This window comes from Acromyrmex echinatior, chromosome 1, assembly GCF_024713525.1.
Source record: "Acromyrmex echinatior isolate Ae372 chromosome 1, ASM2471352v2, whole genome shotgun sequence".
NCBI classification, from domain to species: Eukaryota; Metazoa; Arthropoda; class Insecta; order Hymenoptera; family Formicidae; genus Acromyrmex; species Acromyrmex echinatior.
In genome coordinates this window covers 12,656,402-12,682,157 of record NC_141852.1, presented here as the reverse complement: position 1 = coordinate 12,682,157, position 25,756 = coordinate 12,656,402, and the positions used below count along the sequence as shown (strand labels likewise).

Sequence of the window (25,756 nt, the reverse complement as noted above, 5' to 3'; positions counted from 1 at the left end):
AAACTGTAATATTAAAACGTTTAGTTGTCTTGGTGATTTTCGTCATCCTTATGAAAAAGAGGCTCTAATTAAAAATAACTTATTATTAAAACCAACGATAAATTGTTTCCTTATTTGAATAACAATATTATATAACATATTATAACATTAAATAGTCAATATTGTTTGTACATCGTGAAATGAAATTAATTATATAGTAGATATATAGACTATTTACAATTGAAACACTATAATGCTTTTCATGTGACATAATATTTTGATAAGCTTATTTAACTCCACAAGTATCTAAATCTAAAACATCGTTAGCAATTAATAGTTTTATATATTACGTTTTATACAATGAGTTATCTGTAAATCAGTATCAAAAATTAAAATGTGTACTACGTAAAAGATATATGCTAAATGTAGAAATATATGTTTACAATTAGATCTTGAGTATAAGTTTCTTATAGGAAACCGTTAATAAATTAGAAAAGATGTAGCATGTTGATGGGTATAAAATTATAAAACTGATTTACACTAGTACATATATACATTTTGTAGTACATTATAGCACATATTTTCTTTATCTCACATTTTATATATCTATTTAATATTTTGCAATTGATTCGTTAATAATTAATTTAACTTGAAAGTATTAAAATAATTTAAAAAAATATATATATATATATTTAAAACACATATATATATTTTAAATATATATATATATATATTTAAAGAAATATATATATATATATGTACATATATATATGTTGAGACAACACCAATTTATAAATATATTATAATCAGAATTGGTTCACCCATCAACCACTACTTATTTGTTATCATTATTACTGCCAACTCTTAGTGAATAATAAGATAATTATATGTATGTGTATGTGTGTGTGTGTTTGCGCAAATACATACTATATATGTATATATATGTATGTGTGTATGTATGATTTGTTCATACACTATCTAGAAAAATTTCCTGCACAATGATACGTGTTAACTATAAATGAAAATTATGTATACTTTATGTTTAATTTATTAGTAAATAATATACTATGTACTGCAATACAATATGATGTATAAAATACAAGAGTAAATTATGAAAAGCAGAGGATAGATTACAAAGGCACAAAGGCTTCATATAGAAGAAAGAAATCTAACTTTTGTTAGATATCTAAAAACGTATAAGTTTCTTATAGAGTGTGTTGTACAAGGAAAGAATATTCATTGTTCTTCGCAGTCTCGATAAAAATGCAATGTAAATTCCAAATAGTCGACATCATGTTTACTCTTGCAAATATTCTGTAATAAAATAATACGATAATTAAACTATGTTACCCGATGTTAAATGCATTAAGAATTTCAATATATTATAACGTCTTCACTCTACTACATTTACTATTGTAAATATTTTGTAAAATATATATCATAAATTAATTATTAATCTTCACAATAAAATAATTACCTCTTGAGGTTGCATCGTAGGTATTCGAAACTTTAAAGTTTTCCTAAGGTAATGAGCGACATCAAGAGGAAAGGATTGATCACCCGGTTGATTGTTACTTTCGATATACTGAGATTGTTGCTGCATAGTATAGCTCCAACCACACACCATTGTTTCGTCTATACCAGAGTTTGATGAAAAGGAACACTGCTGCACAATTTGCCAATACCACGGCATACCGCTATAAAAAAAAAAGATTAATATACTATCAAAATTGAATACACATAAAGTATACACACATGCGTGACTTACACAAAATGTAATGTTAAATGCGTATCTGGCATATGTTTCGATAAAGGTACAATGCAACTAATATTGTTGGGTGTATCTGGTGACGATGGAGAGCAATATCTTTGATCCAAAGAAGTGTTAAAATTTTTTGCTACTACGAATAATTGTGGTCTAGGTTCTGGTGGTAATGATCCTGCAGCATTGCTAGCAACTTCTCCCCAATCTCCACCACCAGTTTCTCGTCTTGTTCGTTTATGTAAATACTTATAATTTGTCTATAAGGTACGCAAATATATTTAATTTATCTTTTTTTGTTATAATCTTTCCGATGTAATAATAATTTAAGAAAAGAATCTGTACCTCTTTCACAAGAGTTTGAGTACTAGGATCGGATGGACTAATACCATTTTGGAAACCCTTACTTAATTTTCGTTTCTCTTCATGTGGCATACTTAATGGTTGTTCCAAGTGATCTGCTAAAAATAATAAAATAAAGTTTATCGTACAATATTACATTTCGAATTGTATATAACATAAATAATTCAATCGCATTATATTTTAATGAACTTAACAAAACAGATATGAGACTTACAAATGGATTTTTTTTCTGGTGGATGATCAGGCTGAGGATCTTCTAACTGATGAATCTCAGCTGTGCAACAATATATCTAAAATATAAACATTGTGTTTATATTTTATTTAATAAATATTATAGATGTATTGTACATCTATAAGTATGTACATACAGATATATATACATCAGTAATATTTAAGTAAATAGTATTGATAAGTTTTCTAGTACCTGACATGGACTTTCGAGTTCAGTAAAATGTGCGGGACACTCTTCAGGTCTTCCTAAAGGAATTGGACCTTTATTAACAGATGAAGAATCTATATCTGAGCCTTGATCGTTTTCGTCCACATTGCTTGGAACAGCACCTGCACCATTTCTACTAAGCCAATTTCCCGGGAATTCGCTAAAATATATTATTAATATAATATTTTTAATGAATCTGTGTATAACAAAATGTTTTCTTTCGTAAATGATGTTAAACATCATTTAAAAAATTAATATTTTACTGACTTATTTTTTTCATGTTTAGGTTGAGGACCCGGATGGATGCTCATCGGATACCATGTTATTTCCTGAGAGTATAATTGTTGTTTTGTGTGCGGAGGAGGTGTGGTAAGAGAATTACTTTTGACAGATAATCCTCCATCTAATTCCCTTGTATATGATCCTTGCTTAGTATAGAAGGGGGATAATGTGCTATGTAATAACGAATTATATCGATGATTATAATTGGAAGTGGTAGACATTGTCGGTGGATGAGCCGGGCCAATAGCCAACATTCCATTGCTTGCCATGGCAGACCATTCAACGGTACTACGTTTTTGATATTCTAAGAAATATAATGTTGCCATTGCAACAAGACTGAAATTAATAGTGTTAATTAATTAAATGTTCAAAAAAAAAACGAAATCAGATTAAAATGAAATTAAAGCTAGAGAAATAATTACCAAAATGCCATGATGAGAATAAGTATAACAATAATAATTTGAATAAATTTATTACTGCAGAGAAGTTCTTCCTCTCTTTCGAGTCTTTTTGTTTTTCCGTGCAAAGATGATTTATTATTGATAGATGATGAATATTTATTGCCTGATATACTAGATACTGTGCTGATAGAACTCTTTAGACTATCACCTCTTTTCAATTTCGCTAATCGTTTATTTATTCTTTCTAATTGATCTATTCTCGTTTCTAAACTATCCGTCACCTGTAATAAGTCGATTATATAATTAGATAAAAAATTAAATATCTTATATAACGCTGTATGAGGGACTGACAAACGATTTTTACCTTGCATAATTCCTTGACAGCACCAACGTTCTCCATAAATATTCTCTCTTTATTTACTACTAAGAAATTTTCGATTCTCTGACCATTTGGCAGGACTATATCACCTGCCGGCAACACCGCTTCCGGTAAAATTTGCTGAACCTCTTGCGCTATGACACCAGTATCTTCCTGTTTAATATCCAGACCTGAATGTTGTGCGAATTCTGGAGCGTATCGATAACGAACAACGCGTAATTGTTGTACGTTCCGTAATTGTTCGCGCGTATCCACTTCTTGAACGCTCTGTTTCGCTCTTACGTCGCTAGGTTGAACGATGTGACCGGTTACCTATGTGATACATTACATTTAACGATGTATTATTACGCAACTAAATTACTTAACATTATATCTAATTTAATTCTCAATGACAATAAATATGTAATTATGCGTAAATAAGAAAGTCGCGTACTTTCATGTTGCCATGTACAACAAGAGCTTCGTCCGGTCTGTCCGTATTAATTCCAACTCTGCCAGCATGATATACACTATCCGGAGCTGCTCCTCTCTGCCATCCACCTTCAGCACCCACACCAGTGCCTTCTGATTCAAATTGTCCTGGGTTACTCGCCTATAATGCAACGTATGACAATCAATTTTGATTCTATATGGAACAATTTCACCATTGATTTTACATACTCTAACAATTATACGTTCCGATGCGTGAGCCACTACTTGATAACTGGCTTGGTCTGCAGTGTGAGCATGTAATCCAACAACCAAATGAAAATACCTCTGATCCGGATTTGGTTTTCCCTTCTTACGCATATTATTGCTTGTAGTTTCGCTAAAGTGCAAGCGACCAACCGTCACTTTTGTAACACGTTCACCGCCTAATTCGACTCTGTAATGCAATCTACAGCATAATCCAACTGTATTTAATTATATTATTGCTTTATACATAGCATCGATATATAAACTCACGTTACAGGATGGAATGGTTTCTTGCTTCTATCACTTTGACTTTGTTCGACTCTAATCGTTTGCGACGGAGATTCCACTTTAACTCCATAGAAATGTAGTTGAAAACCGCTTATCTTTTTTAGACCTTCACCAGTCCTTACAAATACGGCCTCACCTTGAAGTTGCGCGTGGCATGTTATCTAAAAATATAACAATTGTAAATATTATTATTTAAAAATAAAAATTTATATATAATTTTGATAACACACACATATATTGATACATTTAAATTCAGAAAAATTATGTTTTTATTAATTCTGCAATACCTGAAAATGATTCTTCTTCTGACAAACAAAAGCATCGTCCGAATTGCTAAAATTAAATCCTTTATCGGCATCCACTCTATAATGTGGTACCGGTAACTCTTTGAGATTATGATCGCAAAGAACGTGCCAAGATGTTTGTTGGAAAGGATGGAACCGAATACACTGATAACTTGCATCGATGTAATTGTTATCAGCGACTTCGTCGCTGTCCAGCACTGCGCTACTGCTGCTGCAACTGTGTTCTACAGTACTCAGTTCGGGTTCCTGAAAAATAACAATTGCAACTAATAATCCAAATTAAAAAAAAAAGAAACAATCAAAATTACGAATAAAATGCAAGAGCACCTGTTTGACGTGGATAAGGCCATCTTGACTGAGTTTTCTCTTCTTTGGGATCGATTGCAAAGGGGAGTATAACGTGTTAATACCAGTCGGACTATGTTCATGCGATAAAGGCACTAAAGGAGGTCCTATCTGAGCTTGCGTAGGAAGATTCGACGTTCCCGATGTAAGATGGGATGTCAGAACCGGTGTTAACAGTAGAGGATCCGTTGTCGGTGCAGACAATGTTCTCGGAGAAGGTGGTAGCAAATTAGGAGGATACTGATGCAAAAGTATCTCTTGCAGAGCTACTTTTTGATCTATAATTATAGGCAACTGTAGATTTTTTATAATTGTCTCGTAAAATGTTCTTATGCAAGCGTATTTATACTCACGTGGTGAGTGTACGTGTTGAGTGTCATTATGTCCCGGCGGTGAGTACGGTGGCTCACTTCCGCTATCCGGTGGACTTTCCGGTAGCGCGTGTCTGGAAAGCGATGTTCCAGATTTTCATCGAATCATTAAATCGCTACAAGAGATATGTCGTTTTTCTGTACAGAAAAACTCTACAGAAGTCACGTTTAATCCAGTGTAATCTAAAATCTTTATTATTTAAAAACTACAATAACATTGTGGAATCGGTGTAATTTCATCGAATTTTATTTCTCATTTCGTGTCTGATATACGGGAAGATAGAGCTCATATTGATTTTCGTAAATAAATATTAATAAGTAGATATTAATTTAGCTCTCATAAACGTGACGAAATCACAGTTGTCTTATTGTCAGTTTTATTTTTCGGAGTTCGACTTACGGATGAACATACGCCTGCGGATCTTTGTAGCCACTGTTGGGTACCGTCGTGGTACCGGAAGCACACGCTATCGAAACTGGATGAGCCTGCGTCATCTGCGGCGAAGGTAGTCGTGGTGGTTGCTGTTGGGCGACCGGCTGCGACGTGGGTGCCTCGATTCGGCCACCGTGAGATACCGTTCCACCTCCATTTTCGTTGTGGGCAAGGGTGTCCGCGAAATATCTAAACATAGAACGAATTTTTCATCCAGCCCCTATTCTATCTTTTTTTTTTGTTTCATTACTTCTAGAGTAAATAGAGTACTTCGTACTATTTATTTAAACTATTTAGAGATACCTGATATGTGTATAAAGATGCAGAAAACATTTTGATAGAAGTCGATATGTGTGCTACGTCAACATCTTTTTTATTGATCTTTCAAGAACTATGCATGCCGAGACTGCGACTGCACGTTGAATTTGCAAAACACGAGATATCGTTATCGCCTGAATCACAGTTTGGTAGTACAGCGGTAAATGATGCTTCGCGCTGCATCTCGCATTGAATTTCCTCAACTTGCAGAATGCGTGAGAATTTAATTATATGGTATCGATTCTATTATACAGTTTTTATCGAAGAAAGATTCGCGGCGACAATCTGCGACAATCATCTATGAATTTTCCACGAATTCTTGATTAAAATACGGTAACCAGGAACAATCGATAACAATCCGCAATCTCTATCAATCACGTTAAAAAAATCATGTAAAATACCTGTTCCTACTTATTGCATAAGCTATTGTAATTATATCATCAATCGAATGGAAATTTCTGATTCTTTAAATATAAATTGTGCCTATCATTGTCTATTTATTATCTCTTGTTACATATGGTTTTTATCGTGATATCTCGCGCGTTATTTCATATTATTTCGTAATGAATGCAACTATAGAATCGAAAAATAAATATATATTTCTATATGGCGTATCCCTTTTTCTAAATAACAATTCCATATAAAATCATTTCGCATTTGAATCGCTACTATGAATTTTCTCCGCTTATCTAACTAATGTTTTTTTTTTTTTTTAATAACATATCTATTGCGTATCGATCACGATGCATACACGTGTACATACTTCGAAATACATACAGAAACACAAGAGTAATAAATAACAAAGAGAAAGAGAAAGGCATGCGGAAATCAATAATTAAATAATTAAAAAATCTAAGATAAAGTAGACCTGTTCCTAGAAGATGAAAAAATTAAAAAAAAAATACATAAAAAGTGTTTAATATTTTGAAGTACCAAACTAATAAATTAGGATTTACTATTGTTGAATAAATAGTATACGAGTCACTTGGACAAGAATAAAATTTTATCTTTTTTTTTTCTCGATTAATCCGGTCGTTGTGCGATGATCCCGAGAGTCTTTTAATGGAAGACGAGTGCTGGAAGTCGAATTAGCAGGGTTAACGCAGTGTGCACGCTGTGATTCCATCAATTCCGTTCCGTCTGCCTCTGTCATTATATCATTACACCTCTGCGGTTGTTATCTGCCTGAATATCTGTCTGCGGACTGAGTATACATACGCATACGTACAACTGTGTGCGTGTAAAGAATGGCTGGATGCGTTTCCTGGTGTACGCGATTACGTCAATATGCGAGATCAGGTCTGGAATAAGATGTTTTCGTGCCCGAAGCCAAATGGGAGGCTGAGAGCCAACTATATCAACTCGTGCGTTATTATTATTTATTTAAAGCATCAACTTTAACTTCTTATTCTTTAAACTTCTTATTTTTTATTTAAACTTCTTATTCTTCACTTGAGAAATTACAATAACAACAATACAATAATATAAAACGATATTTTATAACGATACGAGTACCTATTATGCTTATACATAAACATATTTGATATATATATATATATATATATATATATATATATATATATATGTGTGTATATACACAATTATATGCTGTAATTAATAATTGATTTAATCATACAACTATTTATTATCAAATAAATTGGTTATTCTGAAATTCTTGATCTGATTGCAAATAAAATAGCTATAGACATCATCAGTATAAAAATCGCTGATTTGAAATGTTATTATACATAAAGCCAAAAGAACTGCTCCAAGAAACAATTTTTGAGACAATATGAAATCCTAAATTCGTACGTGTCGATATATGTCTATGATAATTATCAAGGTCAGCGTATGTTGCATCAACGTTCATTGATTAACAACGTATGTTTATTGTATACGTATACTTAACACATGTTTTTAATTTTTTTTTAATTTAAATTATGATCTGTACTTATCGCAATTTATATACAACGCTGTATTAACTTTCTTATAATCTTAAAAAATTTCTTACTCTTTAATTGAGTATAATTTGTCAAATGTTTAATTTTTATATGCGAAAATTTATACGCGACAACTGTATCTCAAACTTTTGTTAGGTTCTTCTCGTTTGTTTTACTACGCAGAATATTTAAAAAATTTTATAGAAATAATTTCACGCGTATTATTTATGGCAATGAGACAGGAAAAATATAATCTTTTTTTTAATTGCTCGGTTCATATGCACTATATGCACTGTATGCGAGGAAAATTATCAAAATTTATCACAGGAGGCAATTTGAATTAATAAAATTGAAATATTGTCAATAGTAACAATTTCTATAATAATCGCCATAATGTGGTGACAAAGTACATAGTATCTAGATGGAGCATAGTGTCTAGATGGAGCAATTTAGAAATTTAGCCTGATACATCATGTCGTTCGCAGGAAACGCGTGCTCGTGCTGTTGGACGGCAGAAGCGTATTATCTGAATTCGTTAATTATCATAATTTGAGAAGGCGCCAATATGAGTGTCGAAAACGTCTGCAGAATTTTGCAGTTCGCATTGCACATATGTATTTTTACAATATTTTGTAAGTCTCTAATTTCAATTTGCAGAATTGTCTTCAAATTTGTTGATGAATCAAAAAAAGTGAAAAAAAAGCGTTTCTAGATTTTGATGCGATACATTGATGTTTATGTGACATATGGATGAGGAGCAATGTTTCGCCATGTTTGATCAAAAAGACTCATTAATGCGAGTCTTTAATAGATTTATTAGTGTAAATTGACATTAGCATTCTGACAAACAACAATTCGAGTTTTGCGATCATCGCGCTGGCGACACGCATTACGGACGTGTGACGAACACGCGCATTGTAGGCGTTAACCATGGCTTCCAAATGTGGTTAAAACTTCGTCATCAGATTGAACGCTTCAACGTCCGAGATCAAGTTTCTTGTCTAATCGGTAGATTTTCTTTTTTTTTTTTTACAATCAGTTCAAGATGAAAATGGAAATAACAATAATCATATAAACATGCAAAGTTAATACTCTTCGAACTCACGTCGCAGGTTGTTCACTGTCACTGTTGATGAAGTCCTCCAACTGCGAAAAATCCAAGGCTTCGTTGTCTATCCCCCCGACGAAATCGCCACGTCCTGAAAAAGGATTAAAAATTTCACATTAAGACAACAATAACTTATTTTTGTTATAAGTACATGTAATATATTTATTACATTATTATTTTGTATTATGATTTCTAGTTTCTAATTGTAGATTTGTAGTCGATATGAAAGCATATCCATTTCGAATTTCGATAATATATATTCATTCTACAATACTGTTTAACATAAAATATAATTATAAATCTCACAAAATTGTTGCTATGCGCCTATTTCAAACATACACACGTAAACGATTGTCGTCGTCATTTGTTGCATCATAAGTTGCAAGAGTTCACGTGAGAGATGCATCTACATGGGAAAGAGATTTCAAATAAAGCATATTGTAAGTTACCGTCCCTGATAGTTTTTAGTGAGGGAGAAAGTTGATTTATTGAATGGACACGAACAAATTTCACGGATGATTGCGACTAGAAGACGACACAGTTGAATGAACAAAGCGTCAACGGGCAGGGAAAATAGTAGCGCGAACAACCGAATTTTTTTACAACAGTCCCTAAATTCTATGTATATCGTCCGACGGAAATGTTTTTAAACACCAAAGTTATAGGAAACAATCTATCAGATTTATAATTTTCTCACGATGGAAATTGCGCGAGACTAAAGAAAAAATTTACCAACTACTTGGCAAAATCTAAAAATCCTAAAGCAATCATTGGTCTCCCTAATCAACATTGATTACTCTCGATCCTGTTTTGAAATGTAGAAACGCAAGCATGTATATACTTAAGCGCTTAAGACTACAAGCAAAGCGTTGTAATACGTTACTTCCGGTCAAACATTCATAAACGTTTAAGCCGAACGTTGGGAGCCCCGAGAGTAAGGACACTTTTCAAGTGAATAACGAGTAACATTGCGTCGCGTCGTCTCGTCGAAAGTTTTCCAATATTAGAGCAATTATTAATCGTCGCGTTATTCATCAATATTTAATGTTATGCAATATAAAGCAGGAGAATCATTCTTATTTTGAATTGTTACATTTTATCGAAATTGTATAAAATAGTAATTGTAATATAACAATAGTAATAGCTTATTTTATATAATGAAACAATTTTGTAAAAACAAAACTATTGTATAAAGAAAGTTTAAAAAATATGATAAAAGTGAAAAATTTAAGTAATAACCCTGTAGGCGCATAATATTATTTAATATTTAAAGCTATTAAATATTTATTCTTAGAATATTAAATGTACCATTATAACATTATACTAGACATAATAATATTATACGCCTATAAGGAAATGATAAATATATACAGCAAAACAACTTAATTATTTAAATCAACATATACCAGTCGACCAGATTGAACAAACGCGATGCTTTAAATTTTTTTCACGTAAAGATGCTAATTATATTATAGATTTTCTGATTTTCAGTGATCTCATAGGGCAACAAGTTTTTGATTTTTGGTAAATAACGAATTAATAAACAGAAATAATTATATTACACATCAATATCATGAAAATTAATAAAAATAACCGGAACAACAACATTCTCTTCGATAATGCTTCCAATAGTTTGAAGTATTTCAAAAGCTGGCTTAAAATTTTATAATTTTTACTCGTTTTTAACAATGAGTATCTTTCTTTGCTATTGACTGCAATAAAAGCTACCATTTTTAAATAATCAGGCAAATGAAGTCTAGGATGTGCATGGCGCCTAGCGTTTACGGAAAGAGTTGGAAGGGTAAGTTACGAGGGTAGATGAGTCGTTGCCAGCCAACCCTTTATCGAGGTATCGACCAAACACCGCCTCTCTGAGCATGGTTGGCCGTTTAAATCTGAATATCATTACACCAATATGCACCAAATATGCGTAGTTATAAATTAGCGAAATTATTATTAATACTATATTAATTATTATTAATAGTAAAAATTAGAATTAGTATTATTTTGTGAAAAACTGTAAAGAATTTTCTTTTAAAATTTACCCTGGAAATATGGTAGTTGTGATACAATACAAAATTTTAAAGATTTTTAACAAGCATTTTAGTAAAATTAATCAAACATATTTTATATTTTATTGTAGTTCTATTAGTGAATGAGAGAAAATTAGTACATAAAATTCTTCGAAATACAATGTTGTCCCACGACTACCGTATTTTCAGAGCAAACTCTAAAAAAAATTCTCTCGTGAATTTTTAATTTTTTTATACATAAATATTTCTATTAAAATATATTATTTTTATTTATATATATGTATATTATATATGTTAGTAGGTACACAATGAGTAAAAATAGTATTTTTAAAGAAAAATGGAACATAGCAAAATATTTATTTTATTCACAGTAAATCAGAATTAATTTCAGTTCGTGATAACATAAAGAAATGTTACTTTCACTGAACGTAATTATATACATCTTTTCTTGTCGCGTAATGTGTAGGAATGTTAATTTTAGTTGAAGCAAAGTCTCCAATCCCAGGTAAAACAATTTGTGTAATAATTGCGCTTATTCCAATCAAGTCTCGAATGATGTAAAAAGACTTATGTATAAAGACGTATGTAGGCTTTCGACCTCTATGCCTGACAACCACTTTCTCCGGCAAAGCAAATAGAAATGCATCGTGGACAGTGACTTGTCTATGAAAATTGGCCAGCTTTCATCCTTCGCAATAAAATATAGAGGAATATAGAAATGTTTACAACTGTTGTAATCTACATGGCGATAGAAAGTAATACTAACGCATCTATGCACCACCATCATATTATTCTTGCGACACGTGTATCATAACGATCGTATCGACAACGTTTAAATAGAGGAAGTTAATCGAAACCCAGTTGTCGATTTCACCCCTGTTAATCGTAGGGTTCATGCAGCTGCCGCATCGTAAGCACAGTGCAAATCCGATGGAGTCCCACCTGAGGTCTAAATGATTAGCAGGGTGCAGCATTCTTTTTCACGGCCATTAAGAGGTTTTCGAGGGGTCCGAACAAGTTGTGGACAGGTGTTAAACTGCTGTTCATGATCACGAATATATCAATATCATGCATATCTTTGACAACTTTGACATAATTGTGTTTATTATATAAAAATTAAATAAAAAATAATAATTTTGTTTTAAAATCAGCAAGAATACATAACATAAACAAACAAACGTAATTAATGAAGTCAGGATTGCGTATAGTATTTTCGTCACAGAATTCTCCTTCCTCTACTAAAAAATTTTATTTAAAAGAAAAAAGTAATTTTTTCTCATTTATTATAGAATTAATCGATCAAGCCATGCGCGCTTTGGAAACAATAATATAATTGCAAAAATTAATAATAAAATTTAGGATCAACTAACATCAATATTTAGTCTCGATTGCATTCGGTGCTTTTTAATTTATTTGAAATGATTACGAGATATTTATTATTTTAAAACCAAATTTCAAAAATAAATAAACTAGGATTGACAACTACGTTGTGTCGATTTCATTCATTATTTCAAATTCAATAACTATAACATTATAATTGTCTAATGTCAATTCCAATAAAAAAAATTATCTCTTTATATACCTTATTTTCCAATATTCTATGACAAATGTCTGCTTCGAATAAATACGAAAAAATCAATTTCTGAGATGTAAGGAAAAACACCTATTAGCATTTTTACTTCAAACATATCTTAGGAACTATTTTCTCTTATTAAAAATAAATTATATTTTTTCGTTTTTTCAAAAATATTATCAATATTATTTTACGACCCTAAATTTTACGATTAGGACTTTGTGACTTTATTATTTTGTATTTTATGATTTCGTAAAATTAACATAATCAACAGTGTAATAGTCGAGTTTTACTTTCGTTTAGAAATAAAAATTAAATCTAAATTAAAAGATAAAGACTAATAAAATGAGCAACCACAAGATGTGTATATCTTGCCATCTTAAGATTGTTAAACTTGTTCTATTGGCTTTTATCCTTCTTATTTAATTTTAATACTAGCCATTACATAATATTTTTGCTATAAATAAAATATTGTAATTACAACAACATTCCTAAAATAGAAAAAAGGATTCTGTTGCATAAATTTTTCATTAATATTCGATTACCTGCTACGTTGAGTAAACGACGAGCGTTAACTTGATTGATAATATTAGCATCTTCATGATGATCGTTTGGATGATTTCGTCCATTTTGATCGTTAGATTGATGCTGAAGTGCCCACGAAAATTCCATGGCGACGGAAATATTTTAATAAACTTGTATCACTCTCGAAAAATTGTCTGAGATATAAGATTAGACTTCATAAGACGACACTTCATCGCTATGTAATAAATGTCGCAAAAAGTTGAATTAACTTAAGATTTAATTTAAATGAAATAAATATCACTTTGCATATAATTTGTTCAGATATCGCATGGGTCTTTACATTTTACATAGCACTTCATAATTTTTTTCCACGAAAATATTCCAATTAAACAATAGATTATTAAAATTCGTTTGTCACAAATTCGCGACAAGATATTCCAATGACGGAATATTGACGATACTTCGAGACGGTAATTTATATAAAATTAGTATTGAATCTCTCTTTTTAATTGTCTGTCGCGAAAATGAGGACTTAGATCGCTCGTAGTCCTGGTTTTCTAGTTGGGCACAACAGTCTACGATAGTTCACAACTTAATCGCGGGTCTCCTCCATCGGAGGGCTCCAATACCTCCACCATATTCCAAGTATAGAGGGGATTTCCTCTTTGACTGGAGGGCGGCGCTTATTTCAGACTGAAAGGGGTGGTTATACGCAGCCCCTTTCTTCGATATGTGTGTACTATCGTACATAAGACGTCATACGAATTTAAAGATTAATGTTTTTCTTATAAATTGCAATTAATGTTTTTCTTTATCCGCTATGAGTTCAGATATCGATTATCAATTAACTAACAATAAGACTTGATATTTAAATTACGTATCTAACAATAGATGACCGAATAACTTATCACGCACGATTGGAATATAGTATATAAAATTAAGGTATTTTATATTCATTTGTAATAGGTATATTATTCTAAGAAAATGCGAAATAATATGATTAATTCTAAAACAATTCCAACTAATTCATATAAAATTAAATTATCAACTAGTGTCAATTTTTAACAATTAATTTTTCGATAAACCATTTCCTTCTTTATATACACAATTATAATGATTATGTATACAGAAATATAAAAAAATAGAAATTGTATACACAATTGTATACATAATTAAGAAACAGTTTTTCTAAAATTCTTACTTTAAACAATCGTGAAATTTTTAAATTTTAATATCGTGATATGCGTTAAGGTATAGATACACAGCAATGTTCATTTCTACAGTAATGCTGTCTTGACTGAACAAATCGTTTATTCGCATCGTCTCTTTGTCGATTAACGATGACTTGAACGCGCATCATCGTTCATATGTATGAAACATTAAACAATTAAAGGGGCTTGTGGATCCAATTATTCTATCAGAATTCTTTCGGTAAACACCTGCTATTCACAACACGCCCGTCACTTTTGCACTGAGTGAGAGAGCGTGAATCCATTTCTCGTCGCGTGCATAAATGTTCACGGGTGCGTATAATCGGCATCACGCATTAAGTGCTCGCCCGCGTTGCGTTGTATCAACCCTCCGTTTATATTACTATTAACACGACCGGGACTGGGTACACCGAACGAATATTTCCCAGGCTCGATTTTGAAGACCATGCGATCGGAAAAGGGCGACGGTAATGGCAGACCGATAATATGCAAATGTTTGCTTCTGGTTAAATGGCCTTACTTATTCATCGCTACTCTGAACGCTACATTTATCCTCTGTCATTTCTCGTCCGCGAAAAGGATAATTGTCTTCGTAAATCTTTCGATTGCGCCGCTTCATAAGCTGGCGATCTCCTGTACACAAAGACTCTCTATAATAAAGCGACTTTTAAAACGTGCACGATATGTGGTGTGTATCGCCTATAAACGTCAAGATATGTAGAACGAGAATGATCGGCAATTACAAGCAATGTCACTGATGATTAAGCGACTTAAAAAATTTACAATCTTAAATAACTTATATCTGTCGCAAAGAAATAAAAGAGAAAAATATTGAAATCTGTGACATTCTCGGTGACATGTTCTCTGTCACAAGATATGATTCGGTTGTAACAAATACGTATTTCCGATCAATTATTAATTTTTATTTTATTATCTAAGAAGATCAATAACAATTATAAATATTTTATATACTTAATGCAAAGATAATTTTTCACATACACTTAATGCAGAATATTTTATAATCGTTGAATAGTATTATCATTCGATAACTCTGTGTAATGGATTAATTCCTGTGTCTAGCTTTTTTAAAAATCTGCTGTTTAACTTTACCTCACATGTGTGATCACATATAGCGTGATATTACAATTACAGAAACCTGCGAGGTCGCGCTAGCAACTATCAACATTTCATTATGTCTTACAGTACTAATGGAATTTGCATACAACCGGCATTGTCGGTGTTCTTCGTGCTGATTCAATTGTTCACCTCATCATCAGATTCTTATCGGAATTACGAATAGTACGGCATTTTTTCCGCAATACTTGATTTATTGCAACGTGAAAGAGATATATATGTTTAATTTTACTACTGAAGTGTGTTTGAACTAAAGTAATAATTATACACTTTACGTTGTTGGTAATGATAATCACAAGTTGCAAATTGACGTTAGATAAACCATTACTTGGAATCGCACACAAGAGAAATATTATTTAGCAAACAGTAAACGACAAAAAAAATTAATAGCTGCACATGCAAATTTTTAATTATTTTAAAAGAATTTTATAAATATAGAAACGTGACTCTTAAAAAAAAGTGTTTTATTCAATATTCAATATAAAAAATTATATATGCAGACATTTCTTTTATTCACTAGATATATATAATTATTAATTAAATGCGTGTCTGCAAATCGTACAAGTTTCGTGCGCAATTATCGTGAACCAATTTCAGGCCAGTACAATGGAGCAATTAACCGATGTAAGTGTCAAAATGATTTATGATACATGATTGTACAAGTCAACAACGAGAATAAATAAGAAAAGAAGAAATATGGATTTTTTTTCTTTGTAATCAAAGTTTTTGAACAACCATTCGGCTCGGCTGCCTTACGGTAAATCGTGTAGACTATCACTGTGGTTAACGTCATTGTGATTATCGGAGGTATCTGTATTACACGCGCGCATAAAAGCCATGATTTCTGAAGCATTGCTCTCTCTCGACTCATGTACTCGCGCATCGGTTCAAGGAGAATCTCGAAGGATAGTAAAAGTATGCAGCTGGTGCTTTAACGATACAAACTCACATAGAACGCCACGTTTCTCCACGATTCGTTATTTCGTTCTTTTATTAAATTAATATCTATACATTTTTCATTGATCTTCTTTTTTGCGCGTGTGAACATCATTTTGTCATTCCAATTTTACATCTTTATTTTGACTGAACACGTCAATAAATATAAGTTATAAATAAAAACAAATTACAATTTGTTAAAAAGATCCGTCGTTAGAAAAATGACAATCTTTTAAAAGCGTACTTTATAACGAGTACTAAGATAGTTTATAATTTTAGATGGTCTAGTCTATTTGATGCGTGCCGCACCGGCATGAATTCACGATAACCATTATAATTGGATACTTTCCGGCGGCGATGAGAATTATTTAAAGTTTCACTTTAAATTTGTATAGTGTGAATTGTTACGTTAGCCACACCTATACCTTTCACCTGACAAGTTAACTTGCGCATGAACAACTTGCTCGATATTTATTCGATCGTATTCAGAAATCTGCCGTGAATTATAAAGCGATGATGAGATATATATATATATATACGATGTGAAACATATACTTTGTTGAATCATTAAAATACACATCCAAGAAGCTAATTAAACTGAAAAAATCGAAATCACACTTTTTGTAAAATGTAAACATCTACACACTATCAGTTCAAACCTTACGTTAGTAGTATTTCTCCTGGATTCTGGTTTTATATCAAAACCTTAATAGAGAAAAGGCCCCTATTATGATCATCTATTATGATCATCAGTTTGTTTTCTGTAATTGCTGGAAGTCTATAGGCATCAGAATTTAAAAAAAATAATAGATCATTTTTTTAAGAGTATTTAATTAGCTTTAAAAGATACTGTAATGTAAAATTTAATTCGAATATTATTTTTTTCTGAAAATCAGAAAAATGTAAAAAGTGAGTAAATCACAAAGTCATAAAATTAAGTTCATAATATGAGATACCTTGAGAAATCGACAAACAAGCATAGCCAGTGTGAGCACAAAATAAGCATGCGATGTATTGTATTCAGGACTCGTCTTCAGGTAGTTGGAACCAAGCATCGCAGAAACATGCACTCGATGTTTTATTTCGGTTATTCTTTTTATTACTGTACAATAACATTTCATACTTCAGCAACGATTGTCACTCGGCTCATAGGAGCACAGATTATTTCGTATTAGAAGTGAATATATTTATCATCATATTCCATGTCTCATAATTTTACGATCATCAAACTTCTATAATTAAGCAATTCAACATATCTCGTATTTTTCTGTTGATACGACTTTACTCTATCGCTACATACAGAATTTATTGCAAAATATTTACTTATTAAGACAAGATTTAAAGACTCATCTCAATGAAACTTGAAAATATCCATTCTAAAAATTTTTTTTTACTACGAATACAGACATGATTTAATTATGAATTTCCCACTATAAATAATTTTCAACCTAAGAGCAATAAATTCATGATGGAACCAACAGATAGCATTTATTAATTTAGCAGAAACATCACTATGTCATATTAAGCGCCTATCTCATAATAAAGGGTTTTCCTCTGTTAATTGTGAATATTAAATTTCCTTTTTAGATCCTTTATCGATTTGTCAACTTTATCAAATATCGTTATGGAATATCGTTTTCCCATGAATTATAGAATTTCTAATTCATAATTGTGAAAATAAATTCAATATTTACTATCATTGCCGAACGATAAGGATTCGCGTGTGCTCGAGCATTTAACCCAAACGCCTGACCTCATCCACACATCGCTCATCCGTGACACGCTCGCCTACGAATGCGAATGTTATTGCCAAAGCAATAAATATGGTAATGTGTCTAACGTGGGCGTGCGTACGTACGTATCCACGGAATAAAACAGTCATTTCCAAGCACTTAGATCGCCTAGAAGACTATTGGTTCGCGCGTACGAATATATTATAAATCGGCCTGTATTTCAGGGGGAGGAAAGGGGGGAGGGGGAAGGATCGAGAACGGGGACGAGCGAGAAAAGTTAGCGTGACTCGAACGGAAGACACGACATCGGGACATCAGCAGAAAACGGCCGGGGCCATGTTTCTCCCGTAATACCACGTTCCACGGTTCCCTACCTCATCGTGATCGTGAGCATGTTGAATCGTGTCTCATTGTATGTCACTGATATCCAGCTCGAAGCGTATCGTTTTGTTACCGTATAATAGTCTCCTTGGAGAATTTGCAAGCATCGTCTCCGGGATCGATAAACTCACGGAATTTTTCCAAGGGACCAGAATACATTTCAAACTTTCACGAAAAAGGAATTGAATAAAAAATCGGTATTTTTACGAATACTGCGTTTTTTGCTAGCTGTTCACTGGCGTTTAAGCGCGACGCGTTATACGACAGGTGCGTCAAACGTTTAACGATAATAATTTAATCAAGTATAATCATAATCTTCGTAGTACAATGCGGAGAGAAAAGTCGCTTGATTCCCACAGTGATACGCCCCCTGAACTTTAGCTCGAGGTATTCATCGGCTTTCACTAGTTGCGCCACTTTGATGATACAAATATACAGTATTTTGATCGCATTTGACGTTAGAAATAAACGTAAAGTTCCGCATTAATAAGACAAATTTATAAATATAAAAACATATAAAAAATAAGAGCATAAAAAACCACAGCACAAGTTATAGTTGTTTAATTAAATATCACAAACTATAACTTGTGCAGTGGTTTTTTATGCTCTTATTTTTTATATGTTTTAATATTAGAACCACGTTAGTTTTCAAGATATATATTATAAATATAATTTTGCCCACATCTCATGGATAAATCTAATTTTCTCAACTTTTTCATCCCTGAACTTCTTCTTCGAGAATCGTTGCAAAATTGAAATATGCATTTAATCGTCATATATAACTATGTATATAAAATATCTGCTGGCATGCGTTTTCCATTGTTAGAAATATCAAAAACAGACAGATCATCCATCCAATTATTACGATTTACTACCATAAGATTCATACATTTTTTCTCGATATGACTCATTACTTGAATGATGTGGCGCTTAAAGGTCATTTGTGCAAATAGAATTAAAAGAAAAAGTTACTAATAGAAAGGATTATCGCTTCCTCCGGTTTTTATAACCAGTCCGTTCGTTCTACATGTAGAACGTTTGTACGTTGAACGATCGCGTCGGCAACGGCGACTCGTAAGTCGTAAAGTAGTCCACACATCCTCTCTCTTGCATTATAAACAATCTCCCATGAAAATCTAGAGCAGTCGGTGTAGTAAAGTCCGCGACGAGCGTCTGAGCGTATAGCGAGGACCATTAACCGTGGCAAATGAAGACATTGTCGCGATTCGAACTTACAATAGGTCGAATCACAATAATCACTGCTCACAATCGTTTAAAACATTACTCTCATTATCCTTTCTAAAAAATAAAAATATAATTTTTATATATAAAAATTGTAACTTGGTAACAAACTTTGGTAACATATATTTAAAAAAAATATGAGTAACGAAAGATTAATTAATAATTTTGACAATTTGTACATCTAATTTACTCAAGGAAGGAAGATGAAGAATAGTGCCCGAGAGCGATCGTTAATTAGAAACTTTCATTACGTAACTTCTGATTTACGAATTTTAGAAAAAAGGACCTATTGAAAATATAATTTGTCGGAATTATTACTAACTTCTTTTGTGAACTGCTATACGGTTTCATGCTCGATAAAACTTTCAACGATTGAATTCAGCTTTCGCTTTTGGTGACAGTATTGCAAAAACTGCAATATCGACACTATTTATTGTAGAAAATTGTTAAAATAATATACTTACTCGAGTTTTTATAAAAAAGAGCGATCAAGTTTATTTAAGTTTTAATTTAATAAACTGCAAATATATATAAAAAATTAAAATATTCAAAATTAATGATATTGATAACATCGCTATTAACAGGAAAAATATGTGAAAAAAATATTAATAGATAACATCTAATATAGTAGCTGTACGCCACACATATTTTTCGCTTCGTAATACCTAAAAAAAATATATGCAATAAGTGATCGCGGATTGTGAGGTCTACCAGAATCAAAGGGTCTTGCCATCGATTAAACAAATCGCCCCATTATGCCTGGGGCACGTGCCTATGTTTACGATGTTCGCGATATGTTTACTTCCCCTTTTTAAGAACTGAAAGGTCTGTGTGATATAACTTTGTGCGTTTACAATTATATTTAAATATATTTAATTTATGTAAGTTTCATCATTTTAACTATGCAATAATAAAATATAAATAACATTACGAAATTCTCTCCCTCTCCTAAATATAGAGATATTTGTATTAAATATTTGTATCAAAGAATTTCTATTTCTAAGTATTTTTAATCTTTAATTTAATCTTACGTATTACATCATAACTAACAATTTTCTCATATTTTATTAATGTTTATCATTTAACTAATCAATCTCATTAAAACATATTTTATATCAATTCTATTCATAAAGATTTTCATTAATATTTTATACAGACAATAAAAACCTCCATGTGCATTCTTTTCAATTTCTTTTTTTCAATTTTTCTCAGAAAGAGAAGCACTTGTCATAAATTGCGGTTTAGTTTAGAATATAATACCCCCGACAATTTTCTGAAAGACATTTATGCGGGGACGCTTCACAACAGTACACGTTAACAAAGGCAAGAATAACGCTTAGTAAATAGCCTCTCCTACTTGACGTAGCAAGAAGAGCGCGCATGCTCGAGCTTTTCGCGAAAGGCGGACCCGCGAAGCTTTTCATCGACCAATGTGCTTTCGTGGGTGGCACAAAACATTCTACGGCTTGCGCGCCACTTTCCTGAACGGCCATGCTATGCGCGATGAAATCCCATAATTCATCCGCAGAGCTTCAACTATCACCGATAAGCTCGCGGCGATCGAATTCGACTTTCATTATCGTTTTATTTAAACTCGTTGCAAGCGCTCGTAGTCCAAAATAAATTTTAGGTCGCGATCGATGGCAAAGTCCGACGAAACTGCGAATTTCCTCGATACAACCGCGAGCTGCAATGAAGGACGGCCGAAGGATAAAAATCGCAATTTGATCAAATAAAAAGACATAAATTTTGGATGAAAGAAATATATTTCTGTCAGTCTTTCAAAAAGAGTATTATTGATAAATCGTACCATGAAACTGTCGGGTGAAGCCCGAAGTTGGTTTTCAAGACAAACATTGCGAAAACTTTGCGCGTCGCCTCGGCGAGGCGTAAGTAAGTAGCAAGTAGTAAATTGGTTCTTCTGACAACACACCGTTTGTTGCAATTTGTACCCGTTATTATTATATCGAGAGTAATAAGCTACAACTTATAAACCACTCGTTACTATTTATAAACGAATCGAACGAAATTGGAGCACTGTCTCCATTGTTTCTCATTCCGGAGTTCTCTCTGAGATGTGCACGTACAAGTTAAATAGAACACAATGTACGTACTGTCTGATTAGAAACTTGATAAATGAAGTTACACGTGCTGGATTAATATTACAATGTAAGAGGTCAAAATTAATTATTTATCATCGTATGACGGCTCATAATGAATATGTTTCATCATATATATGCGTTGCCTGCTCGAAAAAAATAAATAAATAAAACATTTTGAAACGCACGAATGAAATCACGTCATGTTCCACATTTTTCTAGTCAATGACGCATTTTATCACATACGTGTATAAATAAACGTGTAGTACACATTACACGTTGTCAATTATAATAATTCATTTAACGTCTGCGTTACTCCGTAACAGCCTCCAATACCTCATCAACCTTTTCATTAAAACCATGTTATTCTCATTCTATTTAAAAGATAAACGTTTAACACAAAAAGACGAGAGACGCGGCTCACGGAGGATAAAAGGAGCGCTGTTGAACAAGAGAAATGTTAGTATCGATAGAATAGACTCAGGTGACTCAAAAAGTGAATGCATATAGCGGTACATTGCCCGTCTTGTGGTATAGGTTACCGTGAATTATCAAACCATTAATTCCAAATAAACGGAAAAGCACGTTCACCACGCGACTTTCACTATCTGTCTGCAGTAGCAGAGAGAACAGTGGAATTGTTGGTAACGGTTGGAGGATAACGTCGATGGCCCGCAGGAGAGAAAAAAAATGAGAGATCTATGTAGAACGATCGAATCGACCAATAACTGTTACTGAAAGGATTGACCCGACCTAACGGTTTTCTGGAATCATACCGACGTCTCATGAAAAACATTCCGTCGCTTTCTAGGTCTTTAAAAGATTTTTTTATTTCACTTTTCTTCTTCATGATTAGTAATCTCTATGATTAAACGCATCTATAAGACTCGGATCTGGCAGTGAGATCGATGTCGCTGACAGTACAAGTTTCTCGAGTCCACCGATCAACGAGATAACAACAATGCTTTGTTCCTGATTCATGCCGGGACGAGGTGGATGCATTCATCTCGAAGATCGGAGGGGACATTACGTTACAACCTCTGACCTACATAAGGAACGCTACGCTGCACTCGTTACAGGTGAATGCACTCGACGTCGAACAGGCCGCAAACTTCGAAGAAAACGTAAATATACGCGGAAGAGTAGGATAATCGTCCGCGTATCTACATTTTTTTTTTTTCTATTTAATTTTATATTCCGCAACTGCGATGATCGACGGTCGTTGCAGCTAGCGAGGCCCTCGGGAGGTCTGGAAAAAGTAAAAAAAAAAAAAGTCGAGACGCGATTCAGTGCGATGCATCAAACTGAGAGGCGCGTGTAACAGGTATGCGAAGGTGGTTTTTCCGCGAGTGTGGAGGAGGCAGAGTCGCAGTCAAAGCAAAAGTAGGATAAATGTATCCACATAAGCGGCATGATGACTCTTCTCTTTTAACCTTCGCACTTCAAAGTCTACCGGATTAGTACTTTCGAGTTACAATTTCAAGTACGAAACTGAGATCGTCGATGGGACATTTCGGGTGTTGACTCGCCGTTAATCGCGTGGTCAATTTGTTTCCTTCGGCTTCGGGACTGTCATGCCGGTATGAGGAAAAGCGAGGATAATAGAAAAATGAGGATAAGGATCTTCTGGGACGCAGATACGCAAAAACCACGCGGCGTTTCGCGATAAGGAAGATTTCGCGAGCGTATCGCACGCGTTGACGCCTACAAAACCGCGGATCGAACTTTATCCTCTTTCGACGCACATTTTTATCGTCGATCTCAAATTTCGAATATTTCCTGCCAAATGATATGCATTAGTCTCCGACCGACGAGCGTCGCACATAAAAAATATCGTTTTAAGAATACGGGACAGCATTTTATCGGATTTACGGGGGTTCGATTGTGTACCTTGAAATGAGTAAAAATGACAAGAGTAAGTGCAAATTCACTAGAATATTTATAATTATTTGGTCAGCAGTGTCAGCATCTGATGAATCTGATGACTCTTTTGTCATTTTTATCTCTTTCAAAATTGACTCCCAGATATCAAAGAAGACAGATGAGCCGAGTTGACTTAACGAACGATGCATTTATCGCAAAATCGAGAGACTTTTCTCGTTCTCTCGCCAAATGAAATGACGCGCAACACTATACATATAGCGACAATAGCGATCCTAGTTCCTAGCCGATCGAGCCTCCTCTCCCATCTCTTCCTTCACCTCCTCCCACCCCCCCCCCCCCCCATTCCCCCTCGAACTCCCACCGACGATGCGCCGCGTGTTTCGCACGCGAATTCCACGAATTGCGTTCCATTGCTTTCGATTCCAGCATCGGTGAACCGATGGCGTCGTTTCGCTCCTCTCAACTGAAAAGTTAAAGGTTGAAAACGTACGCGCACGTATATCCGGTGCGTACGTTTAAGGTCAACGCATACTTCGATATTCGGTGGAGAACCCGACTGTGGGACTCATGACAGCGTAAAACGCGATGGAAGATAACGGTGTCGGTGTCAAATTCACGACATTCCGTAGCTGTCATCGCGCTCGTGTCGCTTTTGATCCGCGCCTACTGTTAGTTGTTACAAGCGCGTTTAGAAGGATCTAGTACCGTTACGCGACACGCTCGAAAACGAGAGAGCCGCGCGTTTGCGAGCCGTCCGTTGCTCCGCTTGGCTCCGCTTAGCTTGTGTAAACGCACGGTAAGGTGCCGCACCGCGACCGGAGCGGCCGAAGAAAAACAAAAACTGACAGCGCGTTGCTCGCTTTCGCGAAACGCAAAAGGCGAAGGAAAAAGGAAGGAAAGAAAGAAAGGAAACTAACTCACCGAGAATCGCCTGGAGGGTCTGCTCATCCCCGTCCCCGATGACGTCCATGCCTCCGTCGTCGTCGATGGTCGTCGAAGCCCGTAGCCGCTCTCCCGGACCCGATCAACGGGCCCCATTCCGCGACGTTCGAGCCGCGACGAGGTCTCGCACCGTCGCGACGACGTTCCGCATAGCCGCCGCCGCCGCCGCCACCGCCGTCGTCGTCGTCGCCGTCGCCGTCGCCGCAACCAACCTGATCCTGCGCGAACTCGCTCCACCTCCTCTCCTCCTTCGGTCGGAGATCTCTTCACGTAATCCCGCTTGCTGCTTGCCTTGTTCTCGCTTCTCTCTCACGCACTACTTCCTCGCGCTCGCGCGCGATTCGCACGGACGAATCGGCTTATATACCAACTATGGATATCGCGACACCATCGCGCGCACGTCTATCTCGGATATGCAATCGGTTTCGCGGGTCCGGATGAAAACGCGCACACGCGCGACACACGAATACGGCGCGCGCGTTCCGCTTTTACTCGCGGGAACGCGTAGCGCGAATAACGACGACGAGATAGCCAGATAGCGAGCTGTACCACTGCCGTCACCGTCGCCGTCGCTGTCGCTGCCGCTGCCACTACTCCTGCAGTCTGCTCCAGTGCTGCGCCAGTACGGAGCTATTCCGCGAGTCGCCCGTGTCGGGGACTAAAAATCCGTGCCTC

General features: G+C 34.4%; 1 protein-coding gene across 5 annotated transcripts; it reads right to left on the bottom strand.

Moving 5' to 3' along the window:
- Positions 1–1,131: 1,131 nt before the first annotated feature.
- LOC105146860 (myelin regulatory factor-like protein) lies at positions 1,132–25,649 on the bottom strand. Of its 5 annotated transcripts, none has more exons than XM_087412078.1 (18): positions 25,061–25,649; positions 9,386–9,479; positions 5,990–6,211; positions 5,572–5,663; positions 5,201–5,496; positions 4,856–5,119; positions 4,551–4,729; positions 4,266–4,482; positions 4,039–4,197; positions 3,591–3,917; positions 3,248–3,507; positions 2,811–3,161; positions 2,529–2,703; positions 2,319–2,394; positions 2,087–2,199; positions 1,748–2,001; positions 1,457–1,676; positions 1,132–1,293 (listed from the first exon to the last, which is right to left on the bottom strand). In XM_087412078.1, exons 1-18 carry the CDS (start codon positions 25,107–25,109, stop codon positions 1,216–1,218), a joined length of 3,426 nt encoding a protein of 1,141 aa, XP_087268204.1. In that variant the 5' UTR covers positions 25,110–25,649; the 3' UTR covers positions 1,132–1,215. The 5 variants fall into 5 exon arrangements, with proteins under 5 accessions (XP_087268204.1, XP_011055747.1, XP_011055748.1 ...); XM_011057445.2 differs by having other exon boundaries at positions 2,087–2,202; positions 25,061–25,648; XM_011057446.2 differs by having other exon boundaries at positions 2,087–2,202; positions 4,266–4,470; positions 25,061–25,647.
- Between the last annotated feature and the right edge of the window lie 107 nt (positions 25,650–25,756).